At 43.2% G+C, this 20,740-nt stretch overlaps 1 protein-coding gene across 1 annotated transcript in view; it reads left to right on the forward strand.

Moving 5' to 3' along the window:
• The window catches only part of LOC147726081 (B-cell differentiation antigen CD72-like), a 171,858-nt gene that overhangs the window by 22,080 nt on the left and 129,038 nt on the right, over window positions 1-20,740 (forward strand). The window contains exon 3 of the mRNA XM_086962876.1: window positions 19,312-19,410. Coding sequence (XP_086819002.1) covers window positions 19,312-19,410 — 99 coding nt within the window. The remainder of the gene's footprint in view (window positions 1-19,311; window positions 19,411-20,740) is intronic.

The following is a 20,740-nucleotide window of genomic DNA, read 5'->3' on the forward strand; positions in this document are numbered from 1 at the left end:
CATTGTTCTTCCAGTCTGCCCATGAATGCATTAGCATACAATGGAGAAAACATTGAACCCATAGCCACCCCTTGTTTTTGTTTGCACTACTCTTCCTTAAACAGGAAGATATTGTTGTCCAGAATAAATTCTGCCATCTCCAAAAGCATTTCAGTGTGCTCTGACATACTCCTCTAAGATGGCCCCCAAAATGAGTTCTGAACCCCCGGGGGCCCTGACACACCACTGTAAGATGGCCCCCAAAATGGGTCTAGGAACCGGTTTAGTCCGCCCTTGCACTCCATTACTTAAGACAACGCCGGGTGGCCGGCTGCAGACTGCTGATTTGCACGGCGTACACGCCACTGCCGGTAAGGAGTGAAAAAACTGACCTATTATAGTTAAAATACTAGACAGACAAATAAGGGATATTAATAGTAACAGATTGGTAATTTCACTTTAGGATGGGGCAGTTATTCTAAAAGAAACTCCCTTACACTTGGAAGCACATTAAGATCTTCGGAGACAAGACTAAATAGTATTCTTCTCCAGGCTCAGAAAGGATAGGAACCCCTTTAGGGTTGGAAGTATCACCGGAACTAAGGTTGGGGGATCGGTCATGGTCACCATATTAGAATGTACCGATTACCATTCTTTAGCGTATGTACCCTTTTCTGTTTTACTTAGAGACTACTTGAAACTGACCTAAGGTATCGTATTTCAACAAAATACATTCCCATACACATGTTTAACTATACAATATAGTCAGCATGTATTTACTATTGAGTGACAGAATGAGGGAGCACTACTTCACCACAAATATAATGAAAGAGAATTAATGAATAAAATCTGAATTAAAGACATCTGAAAATACAAAGACAAGCATCATTGTGATGAAAGAACTCTTGAAACTAGCCACAGAGAAGTGGGACTACAAAATAAGTATACCACCATCAAAATGATCAAGGTCTCACATGTTGGACATTGAAGCTCTGGCAGCCAGAACCTTTCACGAGATCCAAACTTCCCCCACACATCACTTGGCATTGCACTACTTCTTATGCAGCCTCGGGGGGACTGGCCCTAAATAGGATTCTTGCAGTCAGATTACACCCTCTTCTACTAAAAGAACCGTACGCAATGGTGAAAGACCGGTCATCATGGTGTGTCACCTCTGCAACTATAAACGAGAGTCACTGGCTCACATCCTACTTTGCTATCCCGCCTTGCGGCTAGCTCACCAAATCCACTTTACACCCATTCTCCTTCAACTGGGCACGCACACAATAATCGAGGCAGTCTAACAGTTATATTTATTGGACACTGTGAAGCACATGACCAATTTTTTTGAATTTATTTAACACACCCGCTCAGCTCTTATGGATAAGTCTACATTGGATGTCCGTGGTAATCATCCGGGTGAAAGGCCTACCCAGACTTTGTATCCTGAAGGAGGACGAGTCCCCACACGCTGGAACACGGAGCAGCTACATCTTGCTGTCCGCGAGTAACCTCTCGTTTCTCGAGTTTACCTTTTAATTGAACACCGCGAGGCGCTTTTCCAAGTCGACCTTTTTCGAAGTGTGTTTAACATAAGCGCTGGTCCATCTTAAACTAAGTTCGTGATTGATAAGCAAGAGCACCATTAAAAGCCACTCTGCCTCAAGTATTAACTTTACCAGCCTACGTAGCGTTTTGATGAAGTGTATTCTCTGTACCCATTGATATGGGACAATTTAATTATGGTCACCGCATACTATATAAGGAATAAACCTCATCCAGAACTTTTAAACATTGCACGTGGAAACATAAGTCACTAGGAATTCCTCCTCCATAAAATTTTGAGTAATCGTATCTGTATCACATGAAGATTCTCCTTGGATGTTTTTTGCTGCATGGATAGAGTCCTACTGTTGAATTCAATTGTGTCTCCTGAAGAAGGCGGTCCCCTGCCGAAACGCGCGTCGAGTTTTAATGCTTGTTTTATTTCTGTGATTATTTGTATATTTTTGTCAATATATTGTTTGATTTTATTTTGTGTATTATGCAATTTATGTGAACCTTTTATGATTATTGCATGTAATGTTGTCATAGATATTTCTATCTATTCACCATATTGTGTGACCGTTGGTCAGTTTCAGTATGGTTTTTAATACATAAAAAATAAAAATATATTTTTTATATACTTTTGCCATTTACTTCCATTGTTCCTTCTTGATAGCTGGCCCAACTTATATGTACACTGACATACCTAGACGTCCTAGGAATTTTTTCGCATCTACCCAGATAGGCCACCATTCAAAGACTGATTTGTTGCACCAAAAAGACTGTTATTATTTCCACTGTTTTAAATTAACAACAGCAAAGGAAGTTTTATGAATATGTCGTGTACATATATTTGTTCATTTTTATAATTTTTTTATACTTATATATAGGTTGTTTTTGTATTGGTTTTTATTAACCATGCAAACAAAGAATTCATTCATTCATTAATGGTAAAATAATGACCTCAGCATTACATCCAGCATCATGAACGCACTAGGTCTGCATCACAGTAGGCATAAAAAACACATTAGGCCCAACCCGCCTAAGCGTAAAACATCTTACGCAATAGGGCACACGAGCATAAACAGATTATGCTCTGCTCAGAGTGCATACATCACATTTGGCATATACGTCACATGAATCATATTAGGGAATAAGCATCACCAGCATAAACACAGTATGCCCCAATCACACCCTAAAATGACCCCCAGGCCAACTGGCCTTCCTATAGGGCTCAAATTGTCCTCTGTCCATAAATGTCAGGGGGTGCAGCTGCCACCAGCAGATAAAGAAAAACAATGCCCACTCATTGCAGTTGCCCGCTACGGCGGTGCAACTGAAGAACAAAACAGTGCTGGTACCACTGTGCCACCTGAGCCCCACTCCAGGACTCTTAGAACAAAAAGTGCCCCCAAACGTTCCATCTGCCTGCGCTCTCGCAGGGCAGCTGGGGTCAGCAGCAAAGATACAGGCACCAATGTTCTGGGAAGGCTTCCCTCTGGGACTCAATTATAGAATGGCCTTAACGTTGCAGGCAAAAACAATGGTCGATCATGAAGCCCCACTTACCAGGGCTGCTCGGGATCTCCACCTCTCTGTAACCGGTGATCTCTGTGGCCTTCTTTCCCCTCTGCCAGGTGGGGGAAGGCTGAAACAATGCCACTGTCGCCCGCGAGGCTCCGTCGCCTCTCACTCCACTTTGCGACTCCGGGTTTCCTGCTACCACTGCACACCTCTTTTGGCCATGCCCATAGTCAGGCACACCTCGAGCTGGCCTTCAGGACATGTTTGGTGGCAGTGTCTCTCTTCTCCTTCGTCTTGGGCTGCGGCGGTGAATGCTGGCCAATGCAAGGTGGGCACCTGCTTCAGAGCCACAAACGCGGGATGGGCACCTGCCGATAATTAATTTAAATGCGGGGTGGGCTCCTGCTCGACAGGCACAATGCGGGGTGGACTCCCACTCCACAAAGCAGCATGGGGGAATCCCTATGATGGGGATTCCCTCTGAAAGAGGGGCAGCTCAGCGCTGAGAAGCCCACGCGCTTCTCTTCTTGAAAATAGAGAAAGCGCTCATGAGGTGCTGAGCCCTGCACAGTTCAAGGGGGCAAAGCTAAGCCAAGGCAGGACAGCACATAGGACCCTCCAGCAGGGAGGCAGTCCCTAGTGGCATCCGGAACACGGTGACAACGCTTGGCGTTTTGAGGCATTCCGCGAGAAACCAGAGCAACACAATCCGGATACGTACCGAAGGAAGTGCACCTGCTTCCACATTACACTTTCCCGGCTGCCAGCAGTTCTTAGAGAGCAGAATCATCTTTTGCTAGCTACAAGAACCACATTCTTCGTGGCGCAATTTATCCAAAATATTACAAGACTGCATTGGATGTAAATTAAGGAATACTCGCACTCGAGTCTTCATCGGTAGAACCCGGTTCATCCCACTTTGTGACCAACACGCTTCCCTTGGTCTAGAGCCAAGCCGGGTTGGAATTATTACTGGCCAAGCGACCTTTTTTCTTTCGATTGAATTGTACAGCCCTGAGGAGTTGCACTATTATGGGGCGAAGCATGTGTCGGCTGTCTGCAAAAGATATTAAAGAAGATTTTTTTTACAGATTGCGTTCAAGATATTGTGTTATCTCTGACAGCTATAATTGTTTAATTTGATGTGTAGGTGTCCATTGAGACACAGACTTACTAAATAGAGAAGGCATTACTCTCTTGTTGTGTGCAATAGGCATCCTGTTCTTCAGTCCCTAGTGGCAGTTCCTCCGGGAGCCCAGCAACATGCCCCCCAAGTCCCAGGAACAGTTCTCTTTCATGGGGTCACAGCCCCAGTACTTATACACATATTCTCCTTTGTTTGCACTACAAGGCTTTGGGCGAAACAGTCCCAAATGGTTCTGGGGGTTTTGGAGCACTCTCTTTGCAGGGCTCGTCTTCCCCTTTGTCAGGTGGGGGCTTGGTGATCAGACACACAACAGAGGGTGGAGCCAGCATTGTAGAGGCTAGGCACAGACCTATTCAGGGACCAGGGACTTCTCCTCCCACTACTCCAAATGCAGATGTCACATTCAGCCATCGCTGACTCACCCTGCCCCTCCTAGAGCCACACACACCTCACCAGCCCCTGTCACTCAACAGACAGACATGCAATCCACATCAGGCAGGCAGACACATAGCACACAGAAATTTCAACTTCTAAAAGTGGCAGTTCTAAAATAGTTATAATAAATCTGCGCACACCATTGCGTAGCATTTATTAACACTATTCCAAACATACCAAACTTGACAACGCTGCTCCTCTCATTTCAGGAAATACTACTGAAACACTTATCAGGGAATGCCCAATGCATTCCTATGGAAGGGCAGCCTCACAGTAGAGAGAAACCAAAATGGCTGTTTGTCACTACCAGAACATGTCACACACTTAAGGTACATGTCCTACCTTTTACCTACAATGCACCCTACCCATAAGGCTAGCTAGGGCCTACCTTAGGCATGACTGACATTGAGAAAAATGAGGGGTCACAGACAAGGTACACACTTTAGGTGCCACATCACAGCGGTAGTAACACTGCACACAGGCCATTGGGAAGAGGCCTGAGATAGGTTTGAAAGGCAACTTTAGTGGGCGGCCTAAACAGCGCAGCAAGCCCACCAGTAGCATTTAATTTACTAGCCCTGGGTATCTGAGATACCACTTTACAAGGGGCTGACAGGTGAATTAAATAGGCCAGACAGGTGTAGACCAATCTTACAATAATTACAGAGAGCACATGTACTTTACACTAGACAGCAGTGCTAAAGTCCCCAGAGTCCTAAAACCACCAACACCATGTCAGAGAAAAGGCTAGGAGAAAAGCAAAAAGTTTAGGGATGACCCTGTAAAAAGGGAAAAGTCCAACACAACACCCTTCCAGCCAAAACGCAGGGTGGACCAATCACCACTTTAATGACATCCCTGCTTTGGGTGATAGAACATGGACACGGGCCCGCAAGTGCAGGGATACAATCCCGTTCACCATTCTGAACCCATGTTGTTCCCTCTGTTAAACCTCCCAGGACAAACTAAGCTAACCCATTTGTACTTCCTAGTTGTCCCCGGCCAGGACCAGGCCCTAGGAGATCCAGATGAATCTGGTCCTTGCCAACTCATAGAGTTGTGGGCAGTAACCCTAGGCACATAGTACCTCTTCTCCACTCTACCCCTCATCAGGGCAGTTCTAAACTGCTACTGATCTTCCAACCTAGGGTCTGCACACTGACCAAAAGTCACAGGCGAGGCTCTCCTCCCCCTACCTCTCCTTCTAGGGTTCTGCACTCTCCTCCTTGGAGAGGCACCCTCAGAAGACAACACTTCCACCAGTTAGAACCTCTCTCCAGCAACTGGTCTACCAACCTGTGACATAAACCTTCAGGTTACACTGGGGTCAAAGGCCCAACCTCTTCACCCCCTTCCAGAGTCCTGCACCCTCCCAACTACAGTGCTACCACTAGAAGCTACATCGGTCAGGTCACTGTTTACAGTTGTCCTTCCCTGCAGGTCAGGTATACCTTGAACCTGGCCTCTCAACGCAGTGATGGAACCCTACAGCTGAGCTCCCACCTGGCACACCAGGATTTCCTGGGGAGCACGCATGCCCCCCCAGAGGGTAACACTTCTCTTCTCATATGTTGTGTGACAGTCTGCCTGGCGCTGATGTGGGGGTCACCATGGTCAATTCTAGGAAAATCAGCCCTTCTGGCTGGTCCCTGACCCATTGGTTCTCCCACTGGGGACTCTCTCCTCCTCTCACCCCTCCATCTGGACTTCTGCACCCTCAACTTAGGAGTGGCACCGCCAGACACAGAACCACTGGAGCTCTGCTGACAGACACTCCACGTTCTCCTGACACTCAGAGATCCCCCTCAAATGGACTACTAGTACAGCCTAGGCTCACTACCTGGTGTTCCCTTAAGGAAAAAAACAGGCCCTAAAACTAAGTTTCCGGTACCTTGGGACGCATCCCATTCTCACTCCTTCTCCGGAGAGGCAGGCCATGAGTCCCTACAGCCCTCCCACTACACCTGGACCTAGCTGGGCTACTCTGAACCTTTACCACCACTCTAGGCTGGGAACTACCTGAGCCACTTCTATTAGGGTCACTCTCCAATGCCTCGTCAGACCCTTTGGCACTCACCCAATGGTCTGCCTCTCATGCAAGCTCCCTGGGATCAGAGAACTCACAATCCAACATGTGTTGGCACAACCCCGGAAAACAATGACTGAACATGTGCTCTTTGACAACCAGTTTGAGCAGCCCTTCAAAATAAAAATCATTTGCCGTGCTATCCATCACCCACTCTTCCAGTGCATCATAACATTCATCCACAAACTCCCCCCAATACTGGTGAGACAGTGTCCTACTGCCCTTAAATCTCAACCTATACCCTTCAGGTGTGACACCCTCTTCCTGGGAACTAGGTACCATGCTCTGGGATCTGGGAGTGGGACTTCCTGCGCTGGACTTCATATTGCTGCCACCACTGGACCCCACCCTCACTGGTGAGTCCAGACAACTAAAACTGCACTCAGGGGATAATCTACCCTCCAGAGCTAGTTTCTCCGTGGCAAAGGCCCTCTCAGCCTCCTCCATCCTTTCCTGTGCCTGGACCCTCTCAGTCTTTAGCTTTTTCTATTCAAGGCCCACAGTGCTGAGACTCAACACCTGAGCCAACAATACTTTTTTTTCCTCTAAGGCTCTGTGCCCTGCATTCATCAAGTGCTATCACCATGGCATGCTCCTGTTGGAGCTTCCCTAAAGCCAGCTGATGCTCCCTCTACTTCTGCCTGTCCAACAACTCCCCTGGGGACCATGAAAGGGATTGTTATATATGATAAAACAGTGGTTTCAGTGGATAATAGGAAAACAATTTAAGCAATATGTACACACAATGGCAGTAAGCCTGTAAAGGACATAGTAGTATCAGAGGTAAAATGAACTTTCTACACAGTTTGCTCATTAACATTTTTATAAATACACAGTAAAATAGTATAAACACTTTCTTCAATTCAAAAAGCTCTACACTTTGTGCATTGTGTCCCCAAGTGTAACATGGAATCAAAAAGTGACTATATACAGTGAACAATTTACAAGGGGTTTACATAAATTGCAAGAAGCGACCATTCAAATATACATTGTCAGCAGCCTAGGTATATAGTGACACTATCTGTGTGATGGACCATTCTGTAAACTTGTCGATGGCGTTTCGACCCTCATATGAATGTGTGGGCTCCTCAGGACTGTTAATGTGGGAACATCTACAAAGGATATGATGGGGAAAGCATTAGGCCCAATTACCAGCACATATGCGAGAAACTTAATGAAGGGCTAGGATTGAAGGAGATTAGCTGGATTATGAAAGGGCGCAGCTTAAATGAAATTGACATGTTCCGTGCGTGGTGAAAAATAAGAAAGAAGGACTCACGTGAAGACCCAGCTGGGTTTTTCAATATGCGGTCAAGGGAGGAAGGGGACACGGTTACATAAGGTATTTACAGGGGTAGTTGCTTGTTAACAATACACAAATGCTAGCACACTGATGTGCCTTACCTCACAGTAAGGAAAACTGGCTCTTTTTGGTGAAGGTCAAGGGGCTCTTCCGATGCCCTGCTACAGCCCTAGCACTGTACTTTTCTTATGTATAACACCGGACTGTTCCATCTGTTTTCGAGTGCTGCAGGAGCAATGGGTGTAGTTTTATTAAAAAGGGTAACGGGGGGTATGGGGTGGAGGAGGAAGGCATTTTCCACACTGTGGTGGAGTGCGGGGAGTTACTTACTTGATTAGTGAAGGGCGGAACGATCTTCGTATTCTGGCATGGCAAACGTCAGAAACAGCTGCCTCCTGGCCTTGTAGTCTGGCTCTTGGTGCGATGACACAGACAGCTGGAAATGCACTGAGTTACATGCCTAGACTCCCGACTTCCAGCGCTCTCGCATCGACAGGGAATCAGGAGATACACTAGGCTCCTCAGATGTTATACTAGCCCAACATACCAAGCACCTGGTCCCGTTATGCTTTATGCTCTTCAATTTATCAAGCTACAAACAGACAACCACTCTGTCTATTTGCATGGATTATTTTTTTAGCCATTTCCTTTTAAATTGTTTTGTTAGGAAAAAAAATCAAAATTCAATGCACAGAAAAGAAAATGCTTCAATTTCAAATCATCAAATGTATTCTTATAGACATAAATTAATACAAACGAACATTCACCACCAACACTCACTCTAAAACATCATCCACCCTACAACTAAAACTAATCTATCAAGTGTCCTCCACTCACTCTGAGGAGAGTCCCGGCAGCTGTAGCCCGGGTCTCGAAACGTGTTGGCAGATTTTCCACGGAGGATTTAAAAAATGAAATAATTCCTGCATTCTGAGATGGTAGATGATGAGTTGTATTAATCAATTGCATTAAAAAAATGTCCCCTTGTGTGATAGAGTGAGTGGATGATGCTATAAAGTTAGGAACAACTCCGAGGATGGTCTGGAAGGTGTTAAGGAACCCTGACCCTATGGTTTTAAATAGGTGTACAACACCGCTCGTATCTGACATATTTATGATACAACCCATTATTTCTCTGAAATGTCGAGGGCAGTTTGTGTGGATTAGCACATGTATCTCTGTCGATGTCATCGCAACTTGAAGTTCAAAGATTCCTCATGCAGAGGTCAATGGCACGGTTTGCTGTAAAAGCATGGCTTTCATTCTGCTCAAATGATCAAACTGTATAAAAGAAACATTCAGTGAAGGCCATACTGGTGCCTCCCTGACTGTATTTGTTGGAGGAAACAATACTTGCATACAGCAAGTAACCCTGGTGTTCACAGTGACCAGATATACAATGCCCGGAAGCATCCCACAACAACCTTGATCGTTCAGCATCAAGTAACTCCCATTCGAAAGTAACTCCAACGCTGGTGTGATCATGTGGCAAGAGAGATTCAAAACTGAACCACTACAGGCCCCGTGCAAAATGATATCTTTGCACATGAGACAACCGCTTAAAGCACTCTTGCAGTTAGTACCACTAAGAAACGCTTCTTGATGCCCACTCCAGCATCACAATCCATATGGTAAATGCCAGGATTTATTAATGTATTCTTTGCCCAATTTTTCATATTTGCTTGCCTGCCTTTGTTCAAGGCAATAGTGAAACTGAAAGGTTGTGACCGGGAGAGTGATTTGGCTGTTGGTTAGCCACTCTGTGGATAGTAATTCAGCCACTGGGAACGGAAGCCTGTCCAATTTTTCAACTTGCAGCATTGTATATTTAGCTTCCCTTAGTGCCATTTCTATATGTGTATCAGTTAGATTGTATTCTGAAAACATACTGTTTATAAAACGCCATGGCAAAAAGCCCGCACAGAAAGATTGCTATGTCCAGCTCAATAACAAATTAGAACGTAACTGAGATTGGCTGTGTTGTAATAGTGCCAAATCCTGTTCCAGTATGTCAATAGCAGAAGATACAATGTTGCCCAATGAATGTTTTCTAAGTTAATATGGTCTATTTCCCGTATTATGTCTGCGGCTTCTTGTTGGGAAATCTTACAGATTTCATCATAGGCAGCAAAAATGCCTGCATATATGAAATGTTTTTGACGTTGTTTCCTAGGTCCTAGTAAAAAGTCCCTAAGATCCATGTCTTGTGAGAGTAAAGATAATTGTTGTTTCACTTCTGCAAGCGTTGAGTTTTCCAGGCATTCTAGGCACAACTTCCCAACACTATAGGATGTCACTACCCCTGAATGTTCTCTCTGTACATATTGTGGATATGGCCTATGCATACTGAGTCCCTTGGTTATGTGCAGGAACCGTTTATGACATGTGTTTGTGTCTAACGGCCAAACCACCCACTCCTTCCAATTTGGGTTGATGTATTGTACTTCAGTATGTCATCAATTCTTGTCTCTTCCTTTGAAGAATAATTCTGCCACCCCTGTATTGGTGTAGGAAACTTTGGAGTGCTCAGGTCCATTATCTTGACTATTCCAAGACAGGATGTTTGTTGCACAGTATCATTTAAAAAGTTCATCTGCTGTAGAATGAGGCATGCTCTAAATAAAACCTCTGGGCCTGATTCACAGAACTGACTTAAGACAGACTTAAGACAGTCTTAAGACAAACTTAAGACAAACTTAAGACAAACTTAAGACAAACTTAGGAAAGACTTAAGACAGTGCTCTTTCTCTTGCTATAGCAGTCTGAACAGATGTCAGGATGTTTTCTGTTGAAGTGAAACGCATTTCTGCATTTGTGTACAGGTGTGATTTGTAAGCGATTGGCACTTTCTCTATTGGATTTCTCCTTCGTTAAAAGTCAAATAAGTGTTCCCGCATTGACCCGCGAATATTTGTATCACTAAGTGGCATATGTTTACCCATGTTTGTAAGAGTTTGGAAGCAGTCATGTCTTCCTGGGGTAAACAAAGAATATTAGTATGTTCTTGTGTCCAATCTCTGGCTGAAAAGTCAGGTTTTATTTAGTCATAGAAAGGTTTTACCCTTTGTGCGTAATCTAAAATGTATGTCCTGCCAAAATGTAAGAATCCAAGTATCGATTGCAAATTCTTTAATGATATTAGAGGCTGGAGCAGGACACATTGTTCTAAAAAATTAGCTGCCAGACTTTTGCCTTCATTTGACAACTGATATCCCAAAAAAAGGACATTGAGTTGGGCTAATTTCGATTTTTTTAAGTTGAACTTGTAGCCCTTTGCGGCAAATCCCATAAAAATGGTGCATACCCTGGTCAAGTGCCTCTCTAAGTCGTTGTCTGTCAGATAAATATCATCCACATAGGACAATGCTTCTTCAACAAATTTTGAAGTAACTCTGTTACCCTTGCTAAAAATACACCTGGGCTGTTTTATACACTAGATGACAGAATTGTCGTTGTGACACTAACGCACTGAATGTGGTCAGATACCTGCTTTCAGATGCTATAATTTGGCAGAAAAATCCATTTGCGATATCAAGTGTGGTTTTGTATTTTTTGCGCACAATGTTATTCATTAATGAGGCCCTATATGCATTTTGGACAGCAAATGTCTTTGTGCATGAGTTTAAATGTCTATAATCCAAAACGAGATGATATGTATTGTCGGGTTTAGCGACAGGAAACAAAGGATTGTTCATTGGAGAGGTACATTTTTCAATTTCCCCCTGATATTCAAGTTGATCTAAGATCTCCCTGACCTGTTTTTTGGATTCTTGCTTTTTTGGATATTGCCTCTGAGCATTAGGTGAAACTTTTAACGGGATCACGTCGTAAGTTGAGTTCTCGTCAAACCCTATGTGATTTTTGTACAATGCCGGAGCTTGGGCTACTGACCACTCCTGCGCATATGGAAGTTTAGGGTGAATGGGATCATGGTTGGGAAATGCGGGACAAATTATACTTTCTACCCTGGGGCACTACATTACGAATGTAGGTGGCCAATCTTGTTCTGCTAACAGGATGTCATAACCAGATGATAAGTTCTTTCAAAAAATAACTTTTACTTTACTGGGCTTGTCCCCCTCCAACAGGAGTGTTATTTCATATAACGTATGTGGGACACTCACCCTGGTGTCTGTTGTTTCCACTGTGATGTAATTATTCAACTCTGCTGTCAACATACATTTCTTAAGGTTCAGGCAAGCTATTGTTACTTCTGCTGCACTGTCTAGCATCATCAGAGCCCATTCCCCCATTTAGAAGTTGTGTCCTCAGAATTCGGGGCATGTCTGATTTTCAGACCAGCAACTTTATTTTTCCTAAATTGAGGTTTTGGATTTTGCTTATCTTCTTTTTTGGAAGTGAAGTCTTGAGCGCCCTGCTTGTCTCTGGACTGTGTGCGCTCCTCTTTATTTTTTGACCGTCCTTCTCTTTCAGAGCTTTTCCTTAAGCCCTGAAAGGAACGAGAGGAAAGTGTATCAGTATCCTGATACCTGTCAGGTTTCCTAATGTTATCTCTATTATTTTCAGAGGGCTGATGTTGAGGAGACCTACTTCAGGATTGGGATCTTTTGTCTTTAGAGTTTTCTTTTTTATTATCCCACCTCTTTTTAGAAGAAGTAGGTGTCTGCTCAGAAGTGTCCTTTTCAGGACTGCCCAAAGGACTGCCCTGTAGTTTAGGTTTCAAATCTCTTCCCCCCAACTATCTCTGCCTAATTCTACATGCGCAGTTTCAATTATTTTGGGTAGTTCAGCCGTCTGAGTTAACGTGCCGACCTCCCTTAGGCATTGGTGGATTGCCACTGATGCTGTTTCACCTTTAATATTAGCTAGTATTATGGCTGATACCTGGTCGTAGTTATTTAATAACGTCATCCCTAAGTTTAGGGCAGGTTCTGCTCCATAGTCATTTTGTATTTGTCTTAATACATCTGGGATTACTGCTAAAGAAGGAATACCATAATTTCTGGTATATATGCGAGCAAAGACTGTACCCCAAGAGGTGCAATCTTCTAACTGTGGTGTAATCCCCATGGGCAAACATATTGTTAACATTCTGTGTTTTTCAAATGGTGTTGTATTTGGGAATACTGCTTCTAACTGGGTTATTTTCTGAGATACCCAGAAAGGAATTTGTTCACATTTTGTGGGCACTTTGCCCATTACCGCGTGTAGTGTTTGAGGAGTCATTTTAGTACTAGTGGTCTGTGTAAGAGCTGCAATAGTTGTAATTACTGTAGGTTGGACCGCTATTGTCCTTAAAAAAGTATGGGCGTATTTTGTGAAATTGCGGTTCGCCAATTCGTGCGAATTCGCAAAAAAATGTGAATTCGTGGATTTTCCAGCGAAATCGCAGATTTTTTTGCAATTGCACTATACTCAACTGGAGTACTTTCTACTGGCTAATCAGTAAGTGCTACCTCATTGGGTAAATGTATCGTGCTTTTCCTGCACTACAGCTGTGTAAAGGTCCAGAATAGTTGTCTCCAGTGACCCCGTGTGTCTGTAACTTTGCCACCATACCCATAGGCGTTGAGGTCCCTCGAGTGAGCGGTCCATCACAGTGGGGGAAAGGGCGGGAAGAGGTTGCATAGCCTAGTGTGTGTGGGGCCGGGCTTCTGTGCGAGTTTACATGACGCTTGTTTATAAAGGTCAGAGGCTGATCAGCACAGGAGATGAGGAGAAAGCAGTAAGTGCTACCTCGTTGGGTAAATGTATCGTGCTTTTCCTGCACTACAGCTGTGTAAAGGCACAGAAGAGTTGTCTCCAGTGATCCCGTTTGTCTGTAACTTTGCCACCGCGCCCATAGGCGCCGAGGTCCCTCGAGTGAGCTGTCCATCACAGTGGGGAAAAGGGCGGGAAGAGGTTGCATAGCCTAGGGTGTGTGGGGCCGGGCTTCTGTGCGAGTTCACATGCCTCTTGTTTATAAAGGTCAGAGGCCGATCAGCGCAGCAGATGAGGAGAAAGCAGCCTCCTGGTCACTGGAAGTACAGGGGGATTGCGCTCGAGAAACTCCTGGATGCCTAGACCTCCATCACGGAATACAGCTATTTGGGGAGAAAGCACACCTGCCTAGCATCGACTTTGCTCACTAGATTCTTTGGCTGATTAAAATGCGTTACTGAATTTGAGCTTGAACTCGGGCACCTGCTTTATTTATATCTGTAAGTGCTTCCTGCTGAGGTTTAATTTTTGTGACAGGAGCCTCGTTGCCTAATTGTAACTATTCTCTGACCCTACTTCGAGGGCTAGAGCAGGGTCAGAGAATAGTTGCAAGTAGGCAACGAGGCGCCGGAAGCACTTACAGGGTTACAGCAGGTGCCCAAGTTGAAGTTAATTTCTTTGTAACCCTTTTGTAAATTGTTACAAAGAAATTAGCTTCAACTTGGGCGCCTGCTGTAACCATGTAAGTGCTTCCTGAAAAAAATTCGTCCCGCTCGCAGATTCTCAGATTTTTCCGCGATTTCGCGAATCGCGAAATTGCGGAAAATCTGCAAATTTTGCGAGCGGAACAAATTTTCAGCCCGTACTTAGTCCTTAAGACGAAGTGTGTCATGCTTCTGTAGAGTTAGATCAACTCATTCATTTGAACAAGTAGTTCATCACCTGGCATTGTGTCAATGTCTAGATGTGGTGCATAGGTCGCTTATATTGGCCATGTTGCTCCTGGTCTTCCTAAAGGACCAAGCCTTGCTCTTGTTCTTGTGTGGGATAGGGCACCAATAAATCAGAAAATATGTTCCTGGAAAGTAAGCGGGATCTCAATCTCCTCAAACAGAGTGTAAGCCCGTGTAACTTCTTCATGTTTGTAATAATGAAACGTTTTTGTTACAGCATCTGCTTCTGGGAATATAACCCATGAGAAGAATACCTCTGTTTTGAAAATCTTTGTGTGCCTCTATCACGAATATTACTACACCTCCTCTGGGAGATAACCCATGTTTGACAAGTTTAACTGTCAAAGTTTGTCTTACTTTGGGTGCAATATGTATTGCATTTGTATCTTCCTAACCAGACTGATTTAGTCCTAGGTGTAAGTCTCTCTCCTTGTCAGACAGTGTGTTCTTAAGACACAGAATTACTGTCCAAAGAATTTATGAAAAGGTTTTATGCAAAAGTTTTATGCACAATTTTGGGAATTTTCCTTTTAAGCGCCATGTATATACCACGTTGGGTAAACCATGTTTGACACGTTGGGCGCCATGTAGTGTAGTTCAGATAGTACCCTTTCATGCAGGACCTATGCTATTCACTGATAACATATACTGTGGGCTTGGTGGCAAACTGACTCTGTACACCCCCACCGATTATGTCAGCCTATGTTTTCACATTAGCTCGCTCACAGTGTCACTAGAATCTCCTGTTATCAGAGAGATTTGTTTTTGGCAACCTCAGAACTTATTATTTTTACTCGGTCACTCGTGCTTGCTTCTTTTGCTCTCGGAGAGATACACAGAAGAAACAGTTGCGAGTGTTTACAATAAGATTGTATTGTACCTTTGTTCTTCTCATGAAAAATAAGTGTGTTGCTACAACTGTAACACAGTAGCAGAAATATAGAACGAGCAGTACAGTAAATGAAAAGAAATAGTATTGTTCTACCATTTTGCAATAGTCCTGAACACATACATGAATATGAAATGCATTTATAAAATAAAGTGCATACTCCTAAGATGCCTGTCTAGCTGTACCTAATTGTACCTACCATGTGAGTAGGTGCAAAAGAGCCTAAGTCTAAGAGCCTAAGTCTAAGAATCTCATTAGGATTTAGTCGAACCCCAATACCTGAATAGTTACAGTGTGGTACTTTGCACTGTACTTGAGTTGGACACCCCACAAGGGATCATCAGACCACTGTCAGCTGGAGCGATGGCATGCCAGAGCCGCATCGTCTCTGGTCAGTGTATCAGTCTTGAAGTATTGGTTCCCTCCTGCTTACTGATAGCAAGAGGTGCTGTATTTATAAAGTCTTTGTGCATATGTTCCCCATTGTTCAGTATGAGGATGAAGTTGGGGATTAAACCTTGTGCGTCAATGGGAGAGGTGAAGTGGACCTCCTGGAATATGCGCTAACGATGACGTCTTAGTAATATTGATTGGGAAAAACCCACCCTCGGAATGGAACTAGATGAAAGGTTTAATCCATAAAAGGCTACAGTCCTTATAAGGCGTTATGTCCATACAAGGCAGTATGTCCTTATTTGGAATTATGTCCGTATAAGGCTTGTTCATATGAAATGACAGGGAGGTGATCTGGCAAAAGTGTACGATGTTACCATGTCCTATATCAGGGTACCGATGTGAAATATAACAATGCCTTAGCACACAATAACCGCCGCCTTGCAGGAACAGCACAACTACGAGTTGGACGATTGATCAAGGCACTGTTTCCATAGTGCTCAGAGGCTCATAACAATTTGGGGTTACCAATAGGTACATAAAGGTACCTAAATGCTTGCAGTTCTACCTCTGCAACCAGTTACAGTGTTTATGAGAAACTCCCACACAGGGAAATATGCCCACTCAAAGATTGGCTGAAAAAGAAAATTAAATAAACCTTAAGAGGGTTAAAGCTGACCCACCAAATCCAGATTCTTCGGTCAAAAGTAAGCAAGATATTAAAACTACAATGGAAACTCGGTAATGCAGCAAGCGCAAGGTAAATTGTTTTATTTATTTAACTACTTACATTACTCCTGACATATGTCCGAGTCCACTACCCTCCACCCTGCCCCTCCCCCTTAGAAAACAGCACAGCCGTTGCTTATAGGTTCAACGCTACCCGATGACCTTCACGCATTGTCTCAACCTGGCGTGATGAGCAGGTTACAGTGTAAGAGGTGCACATCCTTTTGACATTGTAGGAGCTGGTACGCGGGCCCGTGGCTTCCACTTGTCACTCGATAATCAATGTCAGATATCCAGTGAGGTGATTGCTGACCGGCAATGAAACATGTTGGTCTTCCTTGAATTGGTTTACAACATGCTGTGTTTTTAATGCTGAGCAAGTTCACGTTTTTGATTAAAAAGGTGTAACTATATATGTGAATCCTAGCTTGATTTTACTGGTATTTGAGACTTATGGTCTTTGCTTTCTTTTTTCTTTTCTCAGCGATATGATTATCAACTCCTACACCTCTTTACACTCTCTTTACTGGACACTAATTTCTTTTCTACATGAGAAAGTTACTTATGATGATAAAAATGGGGGCAAGCTGGTGAGAACCTTCCAGTAGCTCCTCTAGTGGTGAACACATGAGGTGCTTTCTCATCTCTATACACATTTTCTTTGTGATACACATACACCTATTTGCTAAGGGTATGTTTTTTGCGAGTGATCCGACTTTCATTCTTTCTTTTATAAAACATTAGAATAGTGGGCACAGGGGACTGGGTTAGACTGTATAATTGATGAAACAGTGGTTGGGTTGAGGTAGAGACACCACTATTCCAGTCCTACTTAAAATAAATTGTTGTTGCCCGGTTCAGCCAGATCTTTTTTGTTTGAATGTCAAAATCTAAATGCCATTTTTTTAATGGGATTTGGATTTTAGCGGATAGGATATCCATCACCATTCTGACGGAGTAATTAGTCTGCCAAAGTCCTAATCAGGTCTTAAGCCATTGATGGCAACATAAGGTGGTACCACCTGCAGATATTTTACAAAGAGTTTACAGTCCTAGCCATTGTCCTTGGAATGTGTTGAAGCATGACTCAGAAAGGTTTGTGGTAAGCTTGTCTTATTTAATCTCTGTAACAAAGCACATTTGAATTATGTGTTCTTAAGGTGTTTACTCTTCGCTAGCTGATCATTGTGATTAGAAATTACTTAATTGTCTCATTCAACAACATCAGAGAATCCGTCTGTCCTCACCCATACTTGATCTACCCACATGCACCTATTTCTTATTTTTATATCTTACCCACCCATCACTTTATTATCTATTAATCCTTCACTCACTAAACATTCATCCACCCACATCTGACCACATTTATGCATCCCTTAACTGATCCCTAAGCATTTATCATCCACTCTCACCCATGCACATGTATATCAACCAACATGAAGACATATATGTGTTAATCCTACTATGTCACCACATGCATTGATCTACCCACCCATTATTCTATGCACTTGCAGCCAATTGACCATCTATTAATCCTTGTATTCAAGAAACAATTCCTCTATCTGACCAAATCATGCATGGGCCCATATCTGTATTGTCTGACTGCATGTGTGTTCAGTATATGTGTTGTCCAGGGGTGTATATTTTTGTCCCTATTGTGTGTGTGCCTATATGTCTATGTATGTGCATCCAACTAAATCCAACAACATACACCTGGTAATACAAAACAACACATAGACTAAAAACAAAACTGACCTATTGGCTTTGCCAATTCTTAGATTTTAGTATTGAGCACACTTTGGGAGTGAATTTGTTTCCTTGCTCTCTATTTTGCTTATTCTTCTGCCTCCCACACCCGGTCTTATACCCTTCGCTTCGCCCTTTCCATATTCATATTTATTACATTTTCATGAAGGGTTTGCAGCTGAGAAATGATTTTGGGGTGCTCACTTCCATGTTTTGCACTGTTACTGGCACATAACATATTTGCACAAATATGTGCACTTCACTGGCATTTTTAAATGGGAAATATTTCATAAACAAAACATTGCAACACTGCTGTTCATGCTTGTGCATGCCTCATGATGTGTGGTGACATGCGAATAGCAGTGAAAATAACACTGTCAAAACCAATATCTAGACTTTTAGCACCAACATTGTCTTTGCCAGTGCTAGTTCATATTTTATCCAAATTACTATACTCGGGAGGTGTTTTGTGAAAATGAAATCCACTTTTAACCCCTTGGCGGCGGCGGTAATTCTGCAAAGGCACTGGGGGGAGGGGGGCCGCACGGCACCGCCATGCTCGTGACGGACCACTCCATCACGAGCCACGGGCGCGCTGTGCTTGTGACGGACTGGTCCCATCACGGCCCCGCCTGCTCAATAAAATCGCCGCGCAGGTGCCAAATCGCAGCAGAGTGGGCGTGGCAGGCGTGGCCTGACGGAACCACTCCCTCACCAGCACAGGGCATCCGTGGCTCGTGACGGAGTGGTTTCATCATGAGCGCTCAAGGGGTTAATAAGTGAACATTTACACAGAGTATAGCTGTATAACTTATATAATTTCAATAAAATCATAAACATATGCTAATAATGTACATTAGTATAGTTCTATAACATCTGCAATGTTGTTTAAAGTCAAAATAAACATATTTTATTTTTTAGCTCTCAAGGTGCTGCCTTTCTGGAAAAAACACAATATACAAATTCTGCTGATGATGTGCCTCATTCTGCTGGCATCCTGCATAGGAATAGGGGCACAATGTAAGTATTGAAAGACCTATCTGATGTGTATCTCATACTGTCCTCAATCCAAAACGTACTCACTGTTAATAATTCACAGTACATGGAAAATGTACAATGAAATCTGTAATCTGAAATGTTGAAATCCAACACAACACAAGGGATACTTAACATGTTGGTTTCAAGAGTGATGTGCTCATAGGAATGTCTATACTGTTTGCCTCAATACCCTTAATTAAATCTTTCATTTATTTTCTCCTCCCTTAGTTTGAAGGTTGAAATTAAACCATCCATCTTTTTGCAAATCAACATTTTACAAATACTATCAATTCAGAGGCATGTTTAGGTAAAAGAAAATGGTCCTATAGGAAATACAAAGATGATATAGATTTAATATTCAAAGTCCTTTTTATGAAACTAAGGACGGATTTCCCAATGGCTGCAAATTGCTGATGACTTCTGATTCCAAATGTTGATGAAACATGTTCAATGCAATAACCAAAGATGATCTGTATGTCTGTATGCATCTTTTGGAATTTCTATAGCACAAATGTAATGGCTCAGTGTACACGTAGCAGGCCCGGGGTGAGTATAAATGGTGACTGGTAGAAGTGGCAGGTTAAAGTTATATTTCTTTGACTGGGTAAGACATATTCCTATGAGAAGTTGTAATCTGTGAAGATATGAATTTTCAGTTTCTGCCCAAATTATAGGTCAATGGGAATGATTTAATTCCTGGGTAAATGAGGTACAAAAGGCGTGTTTTCTGTTTTTATCCTTCTTGCAGTATTTAGTTTCAATCTGACAAAGTCAGTGCTCCTTGTCCGACATTAGCCTCCAGACATGTTTAGTTTTTGATCAGAGACGTAGGGTCTCAGTACAGATGCCCTCCTTTCACAGGATGCAGCTTGGTATAAAGATGATCTGGGCCTGCATGAGGAACCAGTGTAGCTCATTTATTGTGTTGGTGATATGGTTTAATTTCTTAAGAGGGTTGCCCAGATGAGTGTGTTTGACCTGACATCCTTAGGGTGGTCTTCCCCCAACATTGTGCCTCCCTCCCTCTACTTTTTCTGACCTTGTTTTCGCTGACTTTAGGACTCCAACACACTTTGTCACTGCTAATCAGTGCTAAAGTCCTTGTGCTCTCTTCCCTTAACATGGTAATATTGGTTCATCCTCAAGTGACATATTAATTTACATATAGGTCCCAAGTAAAGTGCACTACACCTGACCAGGCCTTAAATTAAATTCTACCAGTGGGGCTACAGCACTGATTGTGCCACCCACATAAGTAGCCCCTTGACCATGTCTCAGACGCACCACTGCAGAGCCTGTGTGAGGTTTCACA

The sequence above is a fragment of the Lissotriton vulgaris genome, chromosome 3_1 (genome assembly GCF_964263255.1).
Source record: "Lissotriton vulgaris chromosome 3_1, aLisVul1.2, whole genome shotgun sequence".
Lineage (NCBI taxonomy): Eukaryota > Metazoa > Chordata > Amphibia > Caudata > Salamandridae > Lissotriton > Lissotriton vulgaris.